This window comes from Convolutriloba macropyga, chromosome 1 (assembly GCF_964194025.1).
Source record: "Convolutriloba macropyga chromosome 1, txConMacr16.3, whole genome shotgun sequence".
Lineage (NCBI taxonomy): Eukaryota > Metazoa > Xenacoelomorpha > Acoela > Convolutidae > Convolutriloba > Convolutriloba macropyga.
In genome coordinates, this window is record NC_134468.1 from 79,073,048 (window position 1) to 79,085,750 (window position 12,703).

Sequence of the window (12,703 nt, forward strand, 5' to 3'; positions counted from 1 at the left end):
GAACGTTTATTGAATGGCCATTTTTTGCGTTTCTTTTTCTCTTCCTTCAGAACAATCGCGTAATAACAGATCCCAATGGTTTTTAAATGTGGCCCAAGTAAACTTATTTAATCTTTCAGTATAAATCCTTCAACTGAAATAGCAGAAATAACAACTGAATTAAAAATACATATTCAGATGATAGGTATTGATTTTAATGGTAGCAAAGGTTTGTGTTTTCGCAAATCGTTTGTAATTTTTTGAGTTTCTCTTTAGTTTGTTTCTATGGCATAGTCTGACCGCAGACGGGTGCTTTTGGTTTTGTAATGACTTTTTAGTAATTTATCAAGGATTTTTTTATTAAAAACCAATGTTTTTTAAGATTTTTGAATTTTCTTGGTGCAAAAAATGTTGATTAATTTTTAAGTTTCGCCTCACTGTTCGTTCTTTTTGTCGGCTTGTTACCTAGTCTCGTTAAGAAAACTTTTCATCTGCTGTATAGTTAGTAAAAGGTAAACTTGTGTAGTTAAGGTTTTATCTGACTGCATTTTGACGTTGTTACCAGGTGCTTTTAAATTTAGATATTCATTTTTTGCCGCCAAAATTTTGTTGGTGCTATTTTTTTTCTAGTCTCTTCAATGTCAGGTCACGTTGGTGCTGTAATGAAGCATGGCATTAGTAATTCAATTAGTAGATAGAATGTGTAACGATTGTTTTAAACTCAAACATCTATTTTTGTTATCTCTTGATTTGGTTGACATTTTAGTCAAAAATGTAGATGAGCTCGGGTCGGAACATCATGTGCGAACGCACATTAACGAGCCGCCTTGTACATTTAAACAATTGTAAACTGTATTCATCAACTTAAGAATTAAATTAGAGCTATGTAGAGATTTGAATACTTTTCGCTGCAGCTAGAAAAAATATTCACTTGGGGTTTATTGAAGTACTGAGCCAGTCCACGATTTCAGTGGAATACTGTAATTTTTTAAAGTTTTGAATACTGTTGAAGTAAGAAAAGCGTTGCCTTGATTAAAAGAAGCGAGATGGCCTGAATATCTATATAAATGGTGAGTAGAATCTGCAATACAAACACTTGTAAGGAAAATCTACTGTAATTAATAATTGTCTTGATTCTAAACATAAATTCTGGTCCTATCAGCTCTTTTCATTGTAGTTAGTTATATCAGACTCCAGAGCGTTTTAAAATACCAAAAATTCTACAATGCCAGAGATAAAGTGACAGAAGGTCCTATATACATAGCCAGAAACCGAGTCCATGCAATTTGGGTATTTCAAAACGTGCAAGTGGCGTTTTATGTTTAGGTTACGTGACTCTACTTGAAGACTGAGAACTTCTGACGTTTATGTAGAACAGGTACCAGTTCGAGAAAAAGCGAAAAAAAAATTAAGTGACTACAGAGTCACGTAACATTGCTTGAAAGACGCAACTTGGAAAATCTAAAATGCCGAAAATTCTTGGAAGTCAACTTCTGATAATGTATAAAGGAACATCTGGCATTTTAACTTTGTGCAGCAGTCACTAAAAATTTTAATTCATATCTTGAACTGCTTTATCCTTCCCGATTATCCCCAGAAATTCTAAATTATTTTAAGAACAGTCTAGTATCATATACATTGAGTTTAATGATCAATTCAGTAATAAAATTTTTAACCAGTCTGGTCCGGTAAGCTTGCTCAAAACAGTAAAAACGTACTTGCCAGACATCAGACAAGTGGAAGTCGTCTTTGATCAAGACTAGAGCTCCTGAGATCACTCCCGTGTCGTAGCCAAAGAGGAAGCCACCAATAGCAGAGAGAAGTGATAACAGTATCAGAAACACTCTCTCGTTCATCGTCTAAAGAAGCATGTATGGTTGTTGCTACTCTCTTTTATGTGATTTGATTTTGGAATCGATTCTTTTTACCGCCACTAGTATCTTTATAATATTAAATTGATATTTTGACGTATATAAGGTGAAAAGGAAACAGTTTCGCGTATGTTGAAAACCAACATTGAAAAGTACTATTGTTTCTCGTTAACCGAACAACTTGTGACAAGAATATCTTTGTTGTTCGCACTGAAAAACGAAGTGTCTTCACATCAAATTCCGTTTTGTTGATTAGTCTAATTTTGTTGAAGAGTTTTTAAGAACGTTGAAAATTTTGATCAATAATGCTTAAATTTCAGCCGCAGGGGTTGTGACGGAGAGATCCTTCTTAGACGAGACAGAATAGATTTCTAAATCGGATGAATATATTTATAGTTCTTCTGCGAAGGTGGCCAAAAACCTAGAATTGTCCGCTATAACTTTCTAAATTTTACTGAGCAATATTTCAGTGACGCTCTTAGATTTTTCAGAAAGGTTTGAACTGATAAAAAATCTTGAGCATAGCTTGAGCATAGCCGTGGTAAGTTCTACAATTTCTGGAGAATAGAATAGATCTATCCGCTGATAAGAAATAATGAAAAAATAAATTTAAGACTATTATCATTGCTATTTAATACCTTTTAAAAATGGAAAAGTCGAATACTCGGCAAGTACAGACTAACACAAACATTTGAGAATTTTTATCGTTTATCGTGTAAGATCTTACAAATTTCTTACAAAATTGTCATATAAGTACTTATAAGATTATGCGTTGCCTGAATAAGACTTTGTAAGACAATTTATCAGGTCTTAAACGATAAAATTTTTTAACAGGTCTGATAAGATCTTACACGATAAAAGTTCACTTTTGTCAAATCTTACATGTTAAAACTTCTACTGACAAAAAATGTTTATCGTGTTAGATCTTATAAGAATCTTATGAGATCTTGTAGATTTTTCTAAATTTCTAATCTTTTTGCGTTCTATAATGAAAATGACCATGCTTTGAAGACGTAACAAAACATGGTGCGTTGTTTTGAGCTTTGTGTGTTATGGTTGATTGAACTGAATTCTGAACTGAATTGAGCATAGAGAGCGTAATACGTGGGAAAAATAATACGCGTTTGTACGTACCATCAACTGATATGTTGAAAAGTAAAATGTATCCACCCTTTTCAAAGAGGAGGCGACCATTTTTTTGGATAGCACGTGAATTAAATGTCTGTGTATGTTAAGTAAATTTAACAAACGTTTATGCATTTTATTGAAACAGAATTAGTGTTTATTGTTTAGATATATTTTATGTATTCTGCAATATCTTTTACCCCCCCAGGCACACGTGCCATTTTTTTTAGTAATTTGCTATATAGCAGCAGAATTTGTAGGTGGGCCAAAAATAGGGGCGAAACAGAATAGATCTTTATTTTGTACCTTTATTCTGCACAAAAATTATTTCCAAAGTGAAAAGTGAACTGATGAACTTCAAACTAAACTTAATTCATCAATTTTAGTGTTCATATTTTTCTTGAAAGTTTGTACAAGAACGTTTACTGTTCCAATTGCTTCTCAATTGTCGTCTTAGTCCACAATTAGAATCGTTTCTGAATTAATCAAAAATAAGGCTTTCTTTCTATTTGATTTAATTGACACTATCGCAGTTATTAGAAGCCGCGTGTAAATGAATTACCTATAGCGTGAAAAAAACATGGTCAAAATCGAGTAAATTTACTCGAGAAATCTGACATCGGCCGCGTAGTGCTGTGGGGGCGGGGGATGTGTGGGGGAGTGGGAGTGGAAGAATATTCATTCGGAGCAAATTCGATCAGATGTTTTACCGAAGAAAATTTAACTGGTATCGATAGAAAACCCATAAAAAATTGAGCGCAGAGTAATTTGATGGAGGACTACGACGTTCTCTCTTAATTAGATATCCCGGTATTCAATTTTGAGAAGCTTTAATTAGATTTGACCACAATTAAAATAGAGTTCTAGTATTTGAAACGTTTTTCGAAAACCTAATACGCCTATTTTGATTTTTCCGATTGAAATTAGGTAAATCGGGTCTGACAAAACGTAATTTTGAAGTTTTGGTTTATCTTGAGGATAATGATTGAATTGTTTATTATGTTTTTTGTACAGTAATCTCTAATTTGAAAATATTTGAAAAATCTTAAAGCGCTAAGCATTGTATAAATTGGAAGCAACAGTTAGTGCTGATGAAAAAATTGGGATTCAAATCGAAATCTGGAAGTTTTATTAATGGTTTTAAGCAGCAACTGTCGTTTTCATTCAATGCTGCCAGTTGAGATTTTAGGAAGAAAGCTATTTTCAGCAAAATTGAATTCGAAGCTGTTCTGGAAAACGAGTGTTTGAGATTACGAGTGAGGTTTGCAGGGTTTTGTGACACTTACTGTCATTTGATTCGTGCTGTCGTTAATGTTACTGAATTATATTAAATTTAAAGGTTGAAATATCAAATTAATTGGAAATATCTGAATTATCTTATCACCTAAGAGTCATTTTAAAATCTAGAATTGCCTATATACAAGTTAGGGTCTGGGAAACAAAATCCAGCGCAAAAACAACCCCACCTAACTTAGATATGAAATAACCAAAAAAATAAGCACAAGCGAAAAAAAAAATCCATACGAAAACAAAACCGCATTTTGAAATTGAACTTCATTTTTATCAATGTTCCAACGCCCAACGCTGTAAATGCGCAGCTCTTGAACAAATATGTGGGTAGGGGGGGGGGGTATTTTAGTGGTGATATTTTTCATTTGTGGTTTATTTGCCATCTAACCCTACAAGTTAGAATCTCTTAAAAAAATTGAATGTTATCTAATATCCCGTCACCCAAAACGCAAACCTCTATACCCGAAAAGTTAGAGTGCTTATCAAGGTCACTAGCAATTTCTGAAGTTTCTTGTTTTTTTTGCAATTTTTAGGTTCCACTATATAATCAATAAGTTTTCGCAACGTTTAAAAAACAAACAAACAAAATTACGATATAATTCTCATTGAATCTGAACGCACACATTTAAAACAACAGTTTTTATTATTGGGTTCGTAAAATAAATTCAAACTTTTAGTTCTGACCTCTTACTGTTTACGGAATTTTTCATATTGAATAAGCAAAAATTAACCAACATTGAAAAGTACTATTGTTTCTCGTTAACCGAACAACTTGTGACAAGAATATCTTTGTTGTTCGCACTGAAAAACGAAGTGTCTTCACATCAAATTCCGTTTTGTTGATTAGTCTAATTTTGTTGAAGAGTTTTTAAGAACGTTGAAAATTTTGATCAATAATGCTTAAATTTCAGCCGCAGGGGTTGTGACGGAGAGATCTTTCTTAGACGAGACAGAATAGATTTCTAAATCGGATGAATATATTTATAGTTCTTCTGCGAAGGTGGCCAAAAACCTAGAATTGTCCGCTATAACTTTCTAAATTTTACTGAGCAATATTTCAGTGACGCTCTTAGATTTTTCAGAAAGGTTTGAACTGATAAAAAATCTTGAGCATAGCTTGAGCATAGCCGTGGTAAGTTCTACAATTTCTGGAGAATAGAATAGATCTATCCGCTGATAAGAAATAATGAAAAAATAAATTTAAGACTATTATCATTGCTATTTAATACCTTTTAAAAATGGAAAAGTCGAATACTCGGCAAGTACAGACTAACACAAACATTTGAGAATTTTTATCGTTTATCGTGTAAGATCTTACAAATTTCTTACAAAATTGTCATATAAGTACTTATAAGATTATGCGTTGCCTGAATAAGACTTTGTAAGACAATTTATCAGGTCTTAAACGATAAAATTTTTTAACAGGTCTGATAAGATCTTACACGATAAAAGTTCACTTTTGTCAAATCTTACATGTTAAAACTTCTACTGACAAAAAATGTTTATCGTGTTAGATCTTATAAGAATCTTATGAGATCTTGTAGATTTTTCTAAATTTCTAATCTTTTTGCGTTCTATAATGAAAATGACCATGCTTTGAAGACGTAACAAAACATGGTGCGTTGTTTTGAGCTTTGTGTGTTATGGTTGATTGAACTGAATTCTGAACTGAATTGAGCATAGAGAGCGTAATACGTGGGAAAAATAATACGCGTTTGTACGTACCATCAACTGATATGTTGAAAAGTAAAATGTATCCACCCTTTTCAAAGAGGAGGCGACCATTTTTTTGGATAGCACGTGAATTAAATGTCTGTGTATGTTAAGTAAATTTAACAAACGTTTATGCATTTTATTGAAACAGAATTAGTGTTTATTGTTTAGATATATTTTATGTATTCTGCAATATCTTTTACCCCCCCAGGCACACGTGCCATTTTTTTTAGTAATTTGCTATATAGCAGCAGAATTTGTAGGTGGGCCAAAAATAGGGGCGAAACAGAATAGATCTTTATTTTGTACCTTTATTCTGCACAAAAATTATTTCCAAAGTGAAAAGTGAACTGATGAACTTCAAACTAAACTTAATTCATCAATTTTAGTGTTCATATTTTTCTTGAAAGTTTGTACAAGAACGTTTACTGTTCCAATTGCTTCTCAATTGTCGTCTTAGTCCACAATTAGAATCGTTTCTGAATTAATCAAAAATAAGGCTTTCTTTCTATTTGATTTAATTGACACTATCGCAGTTATTAGAAGCCGCGTGTAAATGAATTACCTATAGCGTGAAAAAAACATGGTCAAAATCGAGTAAATTTACTCGAGAAATCTGACATCGGCCGCGTAGTGCTGTGGGGGCGGGGGATGTGTGGGGGAGTGGGAGTGGAAGAATATTCATTCGGAGCAAATTCGATCAGATGTTTTACCGAAGAAAATTTAACTGGTATCGATAGAAAACCCATAAAAAATTGAGCGCAGAGTAATTTGATGGAGGACTACGACGTTCTCTCTTAATTAGATATCCCGGTATTCAATTTTGAGAAGCTTTAATTAGATTTGACCACAATTAAAATAGAGTTCTAGTATTTGAAACGTTTTTCGAAAACCTAATACGCCTATTTTGATTTTTCCGATTGAAATTAGGTAAATCGGGTCTGACAAAACGTAATTTTGAAGTTTTGGTTTATCTTGAGGATAATGATTGAATTGTTTATTATGTTTTTTGTACAGTAATCTCTAATTTGAAAATATTTGAAAAATCTTAAAGCGCTAAGCATTGTATAAATTGGAAGCAACAGTTAGTGCTGATGAAAAAATTGGGATTCAAATCGAAATCTGGAAGTTTTATTAATGGTTTTAAGCAGCAACTGTCGTTTTCATTCAATGCTGCCAGTTGAGATTTTAGGAAGAAAGCTATTTTCAGCAAAATTGAATTCGAAGCTGTTCTGGAAAACGAGTGTTTGAGATTACGAGTGAGGTTTGCAGGGTTTTGTGACACTTACTGTCATTTGAGTCGTGCTGTCGTTAATGTTACTGAATTATATTAAATTTAAAGGTTGAAATATCAAATTAATTGGAAATATCTGAATTATCTTATCACCTAAGAGTCATTTTAAAATCTAGAATTGCCTATATACAAGTCAGGGTCTGGGAAATAAAATCCAGCGCAAAAACAACCCAACCTAACTTAGATATGAAATAACCAAAAAAATAAGCACAAGCGAAAAAAAATCCATACGAAAACAAAACCCCATTTTGAAATTGAACTTCATTTTTATCAATGTTCCAACGCCCAACGCTGTAAATGTGCAGCTCTTGAACAAATATGTGAGTAGGGGGGGGGTATTTTAGTGGTGATATTTTTCATTTGTGGTTTATTTGCCATCTAACCCTACAAGTTAGAATCTCTTAAAAAAATTGAATGTTATCTAATATCCCGTCACCCAAAACGCAAACCTCTATACCCGAAAAGTTAGAGTGCTTATCAAGGTCACTAGCAATTTCTGAAGTTTCTTGTTTTTTTGCAATTTTTAGGTTCCACTATATAATCAATAAGTTTTCGCAACGTTTAAAAAACAAACAAACAAAATTACGATATAATTCTCATTGAATCTGAACGCACACATTTAAAACAACAGTTTTTATTATTGGGTTCGTAAAATAAATTCAAACTTTTAGTTCTGACCTCTTACTGTTTACGGAATTTTTCATATTGAATAAGCAAAAATTAACCAACATTGAAAAGTACTATTGTTTCTCGTTAACCGAACAACTTGTGACAAGAATATCTTTGTTGTTCGCACTGAAAAACGAAGTGTCTTCACATCAAATTCCGTTTTGTTGATTAGTCTAATTTTGTTGAAGAGTTTTTAAGAACGTTGAAAATTTTGATCAATAATGCTTAAATTTCAGCCGCAGGGGTTGTGACGGAGAGATCCTTCTTAGACGAGACAGAATAGATTTCTAAATCGGATGAATATATTTATAGTTCTTCTGCGAAGGTGGCCAAAAACCTAGAATTGTCCGCTATAACTTTCTAAATTTTACTGAGCAATATTTCAATGACGCTCTTAGATTTTTCAGAAAGGTTTGAACTGATAAAAAATCTTGAGCATAGCTTGAGCATAGCCGTGGTAAGTTCTACAATTTCTGGAGAATAGAATAGATCTATCCGCTGATAAGAAATAATGAAAAAATAAATTTAAGACTAGTATCATTGCTATTTAATACCTTTTAAATATGGAAAAGTCGAATACTCGGCAAGTACAGACTAACACAAACATTTGAGAATTTTTATCGTTTATCGTGTAAGATCTTACAAATTTCTTACAAAATTGTCATATAAGTACTTATAAGATTATGCGTTGCCTGAATAAGACTTTGTAAGACAATTTATCAGGTCTTAAACGATAAAATTTTTTAACAGGTCTGATAAGATCTTACACGATAAAAGTTCACTTTTGTCAAATCTTACATGTTAAAACTTCTACTGACAAAAAATGTTTATCGTGTTAGATCTTATAAGAATCTTATGAGATCTTGTAAGAAACATAAATGTTCGGAAACATATGACTCATCATTTTGATAAGATTTTAAAGATTTTATACGATAAAAATTCTTTAAGTATGACAAGATCTTCATACTGAAGACAATCTAGGGTTGCTTTCCTACAGTAGCCGAAAAACTACAGCATGCAACACTCAAGTGTCAGAACATCAAAGAGAAAACTATCTTATACTGTCTGTTGAGACTTATAAGATACTGTGAAAAATTTTATTCGAGTGTTAGGGGCTTTTTCTGAGGCGCTGATTATCAAACTAGGATGCAATTTTTTTCAAAGACCAAAGCTATCTTGGATTGTTAAATTTAGCCATAGTACCTAGTTGAGACTCAGAATAATACTGCGGTCAAAATAGAATTATCAAGCATTTTTTTGTTTCATAATTGGTTATTTTACCGATTCTTTTTGTCATAGGAACTTTACTACGTTTTACGTTTATATTGAAATCATTAAAACATTCCTTATCAGATCTTACACGATAAAAATTGAGCCCTACGTAAACATTTATCATGTAAGATCTGGAAAGATACTGAACAGATCTTGTAAGATAACAATTCAGCAAAATTGAATTATTATCTTATAAAATCTGATGAGATACTTATCAGATCTAATAAGATAAAAATTCAGTGAAAATGAAATATTATCTTATAAGACCTGATGAGTATCTTATCAGATCTTACACGATTAAAGTTCACGTAGGGCAGAATTTTTATCGTGTAAGACCAGATAAGATCTTACACGATAAAGATTTTTGATCAGCATCTTATCAGATCTTACACGATAAAAATTCCAGAATCACTGGGGTATGTATACGGCGTCATTCGATGCGTTCTTATTCGATGTGGAAAATTCGATGCGGTCTTATACATCGCTGGGCTGCCTTTTTAAAATTTTGTAGTGCAAGTCGTCATATGTTTTGGAAACACTGGATATAATCGAACAGATATAAACCAAAGAAAAAAATATTTTACTGACCTGTCGCAGAATGTCGGTGGTTGGCTAATTACACGTAACTTCTCTACCGCAAAGGATAATTTCAGCAATTTATTCAAGTTCTAAAATTCAGATGTTTGCTGAAAAGAAAATATTGTGACAGAGAGCATTTAAATTATTGTACGTGCATAAGCATATTATATAACTACGTCAAATAACTATTACTTAAAACCTGCAGTTATGCTAATTTGACCGGCATATTACGTAATATAAATGGTAAGTTATGCATACAATAATCTGAATGGTGAATTGTTTGGTAATTTTATTTACTTAGTTATAAAGTGTGAGATTGAATATTAAATAAATATCAGACAAGCGTTTCAATTTAGGAGGCGTGTGGAGAAATAGCATTCGATGAAAAGCAATAAATGTTGCCAAATGAAACAAACTTGATAGGATTATCAATGAAACATTTATCAAAGTGTCAAAGCTGAAGAGGTGTCCGATATCATCACCAAAATCGAAGATTCTAATAACTTGACAAAGAGAACCGTATAGAGAAAATCACCGGCCTTTACCGATATCTTGAGAAAGCGACTATTTTTGATTGTTTTTGAGAGTTGAGCTTTTGTTATTGGTAAATGCTGACCATACTGGATTGGTAAAGGATATAGCAGTTTTTTGACGTTTTTCTAGGTTTCGATAACGCTCAAATGACTACTTATGGATCAGAAATTTTTAATGAATTCAGTTCTGACAAGACAAAAGTACTTGTGCAATCACATGCGCACAAAAAAGATTAATGCGTCCGAAGTGCATTGGAAAAGATTTCTGATCTAGCCCACAACAGCGCCAAATTGTCTGTGATCAAACTATCCTGCGCTTTAAATTGTTTCTGATCAGATTATCCTGCGTCTGAAATTGTCTCCAAGCAGTCTGCCCTGCGCTCATCTCTGATCAGCCTATCTTGCGATCAGCATCCCCCTATCCAGCGTTCCAATCGATTTGATTCAGAAGATCCTGCGCTCGTAAAGCCTTCAGTGAGACTATCCTGCTCTCAAAATGGTCTCTTATCAGAAAATCCTGCAATTGAAAAATCTATAAAAAAGATTATACTGCGCTCAAAATGATCTCTTGTCAGACTATTGTGTGCTCAAAAGCATCACTGATCCGTATGTTCTGCATTAATGTTCTTGCGATTAGTAAGGTCTTTGCTCAAATTATACTGAGCTCGAAATAGTCTCTGATCAGATGATCTTGAGCTGGAAATCGTCGCTGAGCAGACTGCCATGCACTAGAAATTAATTTTAATCAGACTATTTTGAGCTCAAAACAGGCTCTGATCAGACTGTCCCACGTTTGAAAGCATCTCAGAAAATCCCGTACCCATAATTGTATCGGATTCGGCTATCCTTTGCTCAAAGTAGACTATGTATTAGTCTCTCAAATCCACTTGTGAAGTGGCCCAATCAGAAAAAAACTAAAAATGAGCAAGTCATAAAAAGTCCTTATAAGAAAATCTTTTATAACAACCGGCGTTTTCAACAACAAAAAAACAACGCAAACTAATACAAGTTTTGCCGGCAAAAAACAAAAGTATGAAATGTTGCATAATTTGTTTATCTTTGTTGCACAATTGTTACCATAATAGTTGAAAGCGTGCAAATTTGAATCGTTTCTCAATGTCATTATATGCAGATGTTGTTTATACCTACCTTTAGAGGATATTGGCTATTATCTGCTGAAAAGGACCGTTCAAGGGGAATTGGCGAATGTAGTCTTTGATCAAAGAAATTTTTTACTCTTGGATATAGGTAGAAGCTAGAGCCAGCAAATTTAGTAAAATAACAAAACATGTTGAAGTGAAGACATCATTTTTTCTCTGATCATAATTAATTGCCCTGAAAATTTAATCTGATGGGACCAGTCTTCAATTGTTTGTTTTTAGTCTTAAGCGCCCCAAGTTGGCATGTCGTCACTATATCCCTCATTTGTGAGATCGTCTGGACCAAGTAACCTAAGTTTTCCGTCGGTAGCGTTTTGAAAACTTTTGATTAGACCTTCATCGCTAACGACAAAATTTGAAGTCAAGAGCAAACAGAAATGAGTAATTTTACTACGATGCTTTGATCTAGTGCGCAAAAAACTTTTTTGATCTGTGCCCTTTGCTTGCCTCACTGAATAGGCCTAATAACAGGAGTTATCCAACGCTAAACATTTTTTCTTCAAAGTTTTGGAAATTGTTACATTAGTATTAACATCACACTTCGTTTTCTGTTCATTAGTTATACTTCTCCATTTTTGAAATGTCTTTTCCCTCCATTCTGTCTTATCGGGTTACGGCCTGTTTCATAGTCCCTTCTTGTGCTTTTTAATCGAATTTTCTCCCCAGAAAAAAATTTATTTTAAAAAGAAACCCCCTCAAAAGGCTCACTGTACTTGAGCTAACAAAATTCCTTTGTCAAACAAGCTTTTTCTGAGGCTATCGTTAGTAGACCAGTTGTCTGTCGATCATTTTTTTTGTCTTGCTACCAATAGCCAACGTAGCCATATGATTCTGTGAACTGGTCTCCTTTGTTTTACCGATCACCATTATTCGCACAATTTTAGTTTGCGTACGAAAAACTGATGCTCGTAAAAAAATACAAGGTGTTTGAACGATAGGCATTCGTCTGAGTTTTTAGAACTTTCCTAACTTAACAGGAAAATCAGAGACAGGTTGATGCATCAACCTATTGGTGAGGAGAGCAATTGAACCACTAGCCTTTTCGTCATGCTTGAAAAGCGTGTTTGTCACATCGACTGGGCACAATTTCCACGTCGGTCAATCCTCTGTGTCCCAGACAGAAAAAATCTCTAAAATTGGGAATGGTTAGAACAGTTCATTTCACAGTCATGCATTCACTCAGTTTCTTTTTGTCAGCCATTAGGCTCCTCAAATGCA

The 12,703-nt window shown here is 33.4% G+C and overlaps 1 protein-coding gene across 2 annotated transcripts in view; it reads right to left on the reverse strand.

Annotated features, from left to right (window-relative positions):
* LOC142343053 (proton myo-inositol cotransporter-like) overlaps positions 1-10,134 on the reverse strand; it is a 44,597-nt gene extending 34,463 nt beyond the window's left edge. For both annotated transcript variants that reach the window (XM_075394750.1, XM_075394743.1), the window contains exons 1-2: positions 9,802-10,134; positions 1,698-1,838 (exon numbers count right to left, since the gene is read on the reverse strand). In XM_075394750.1, coding sequence (XP_075250865.1) covers positions 1,698-1,835 — 138 coding nt within the window. In that variant the 5' untranslated portion in view covers positions 1,836-1,838; positions 9,802-10,134. The remainder of the gene's footprint in view (positions 1-1,697; positions 1,839-9,801) is intronic.
* Positions 10,135-12,703: the final 2,569 nt, after the last annotated feature.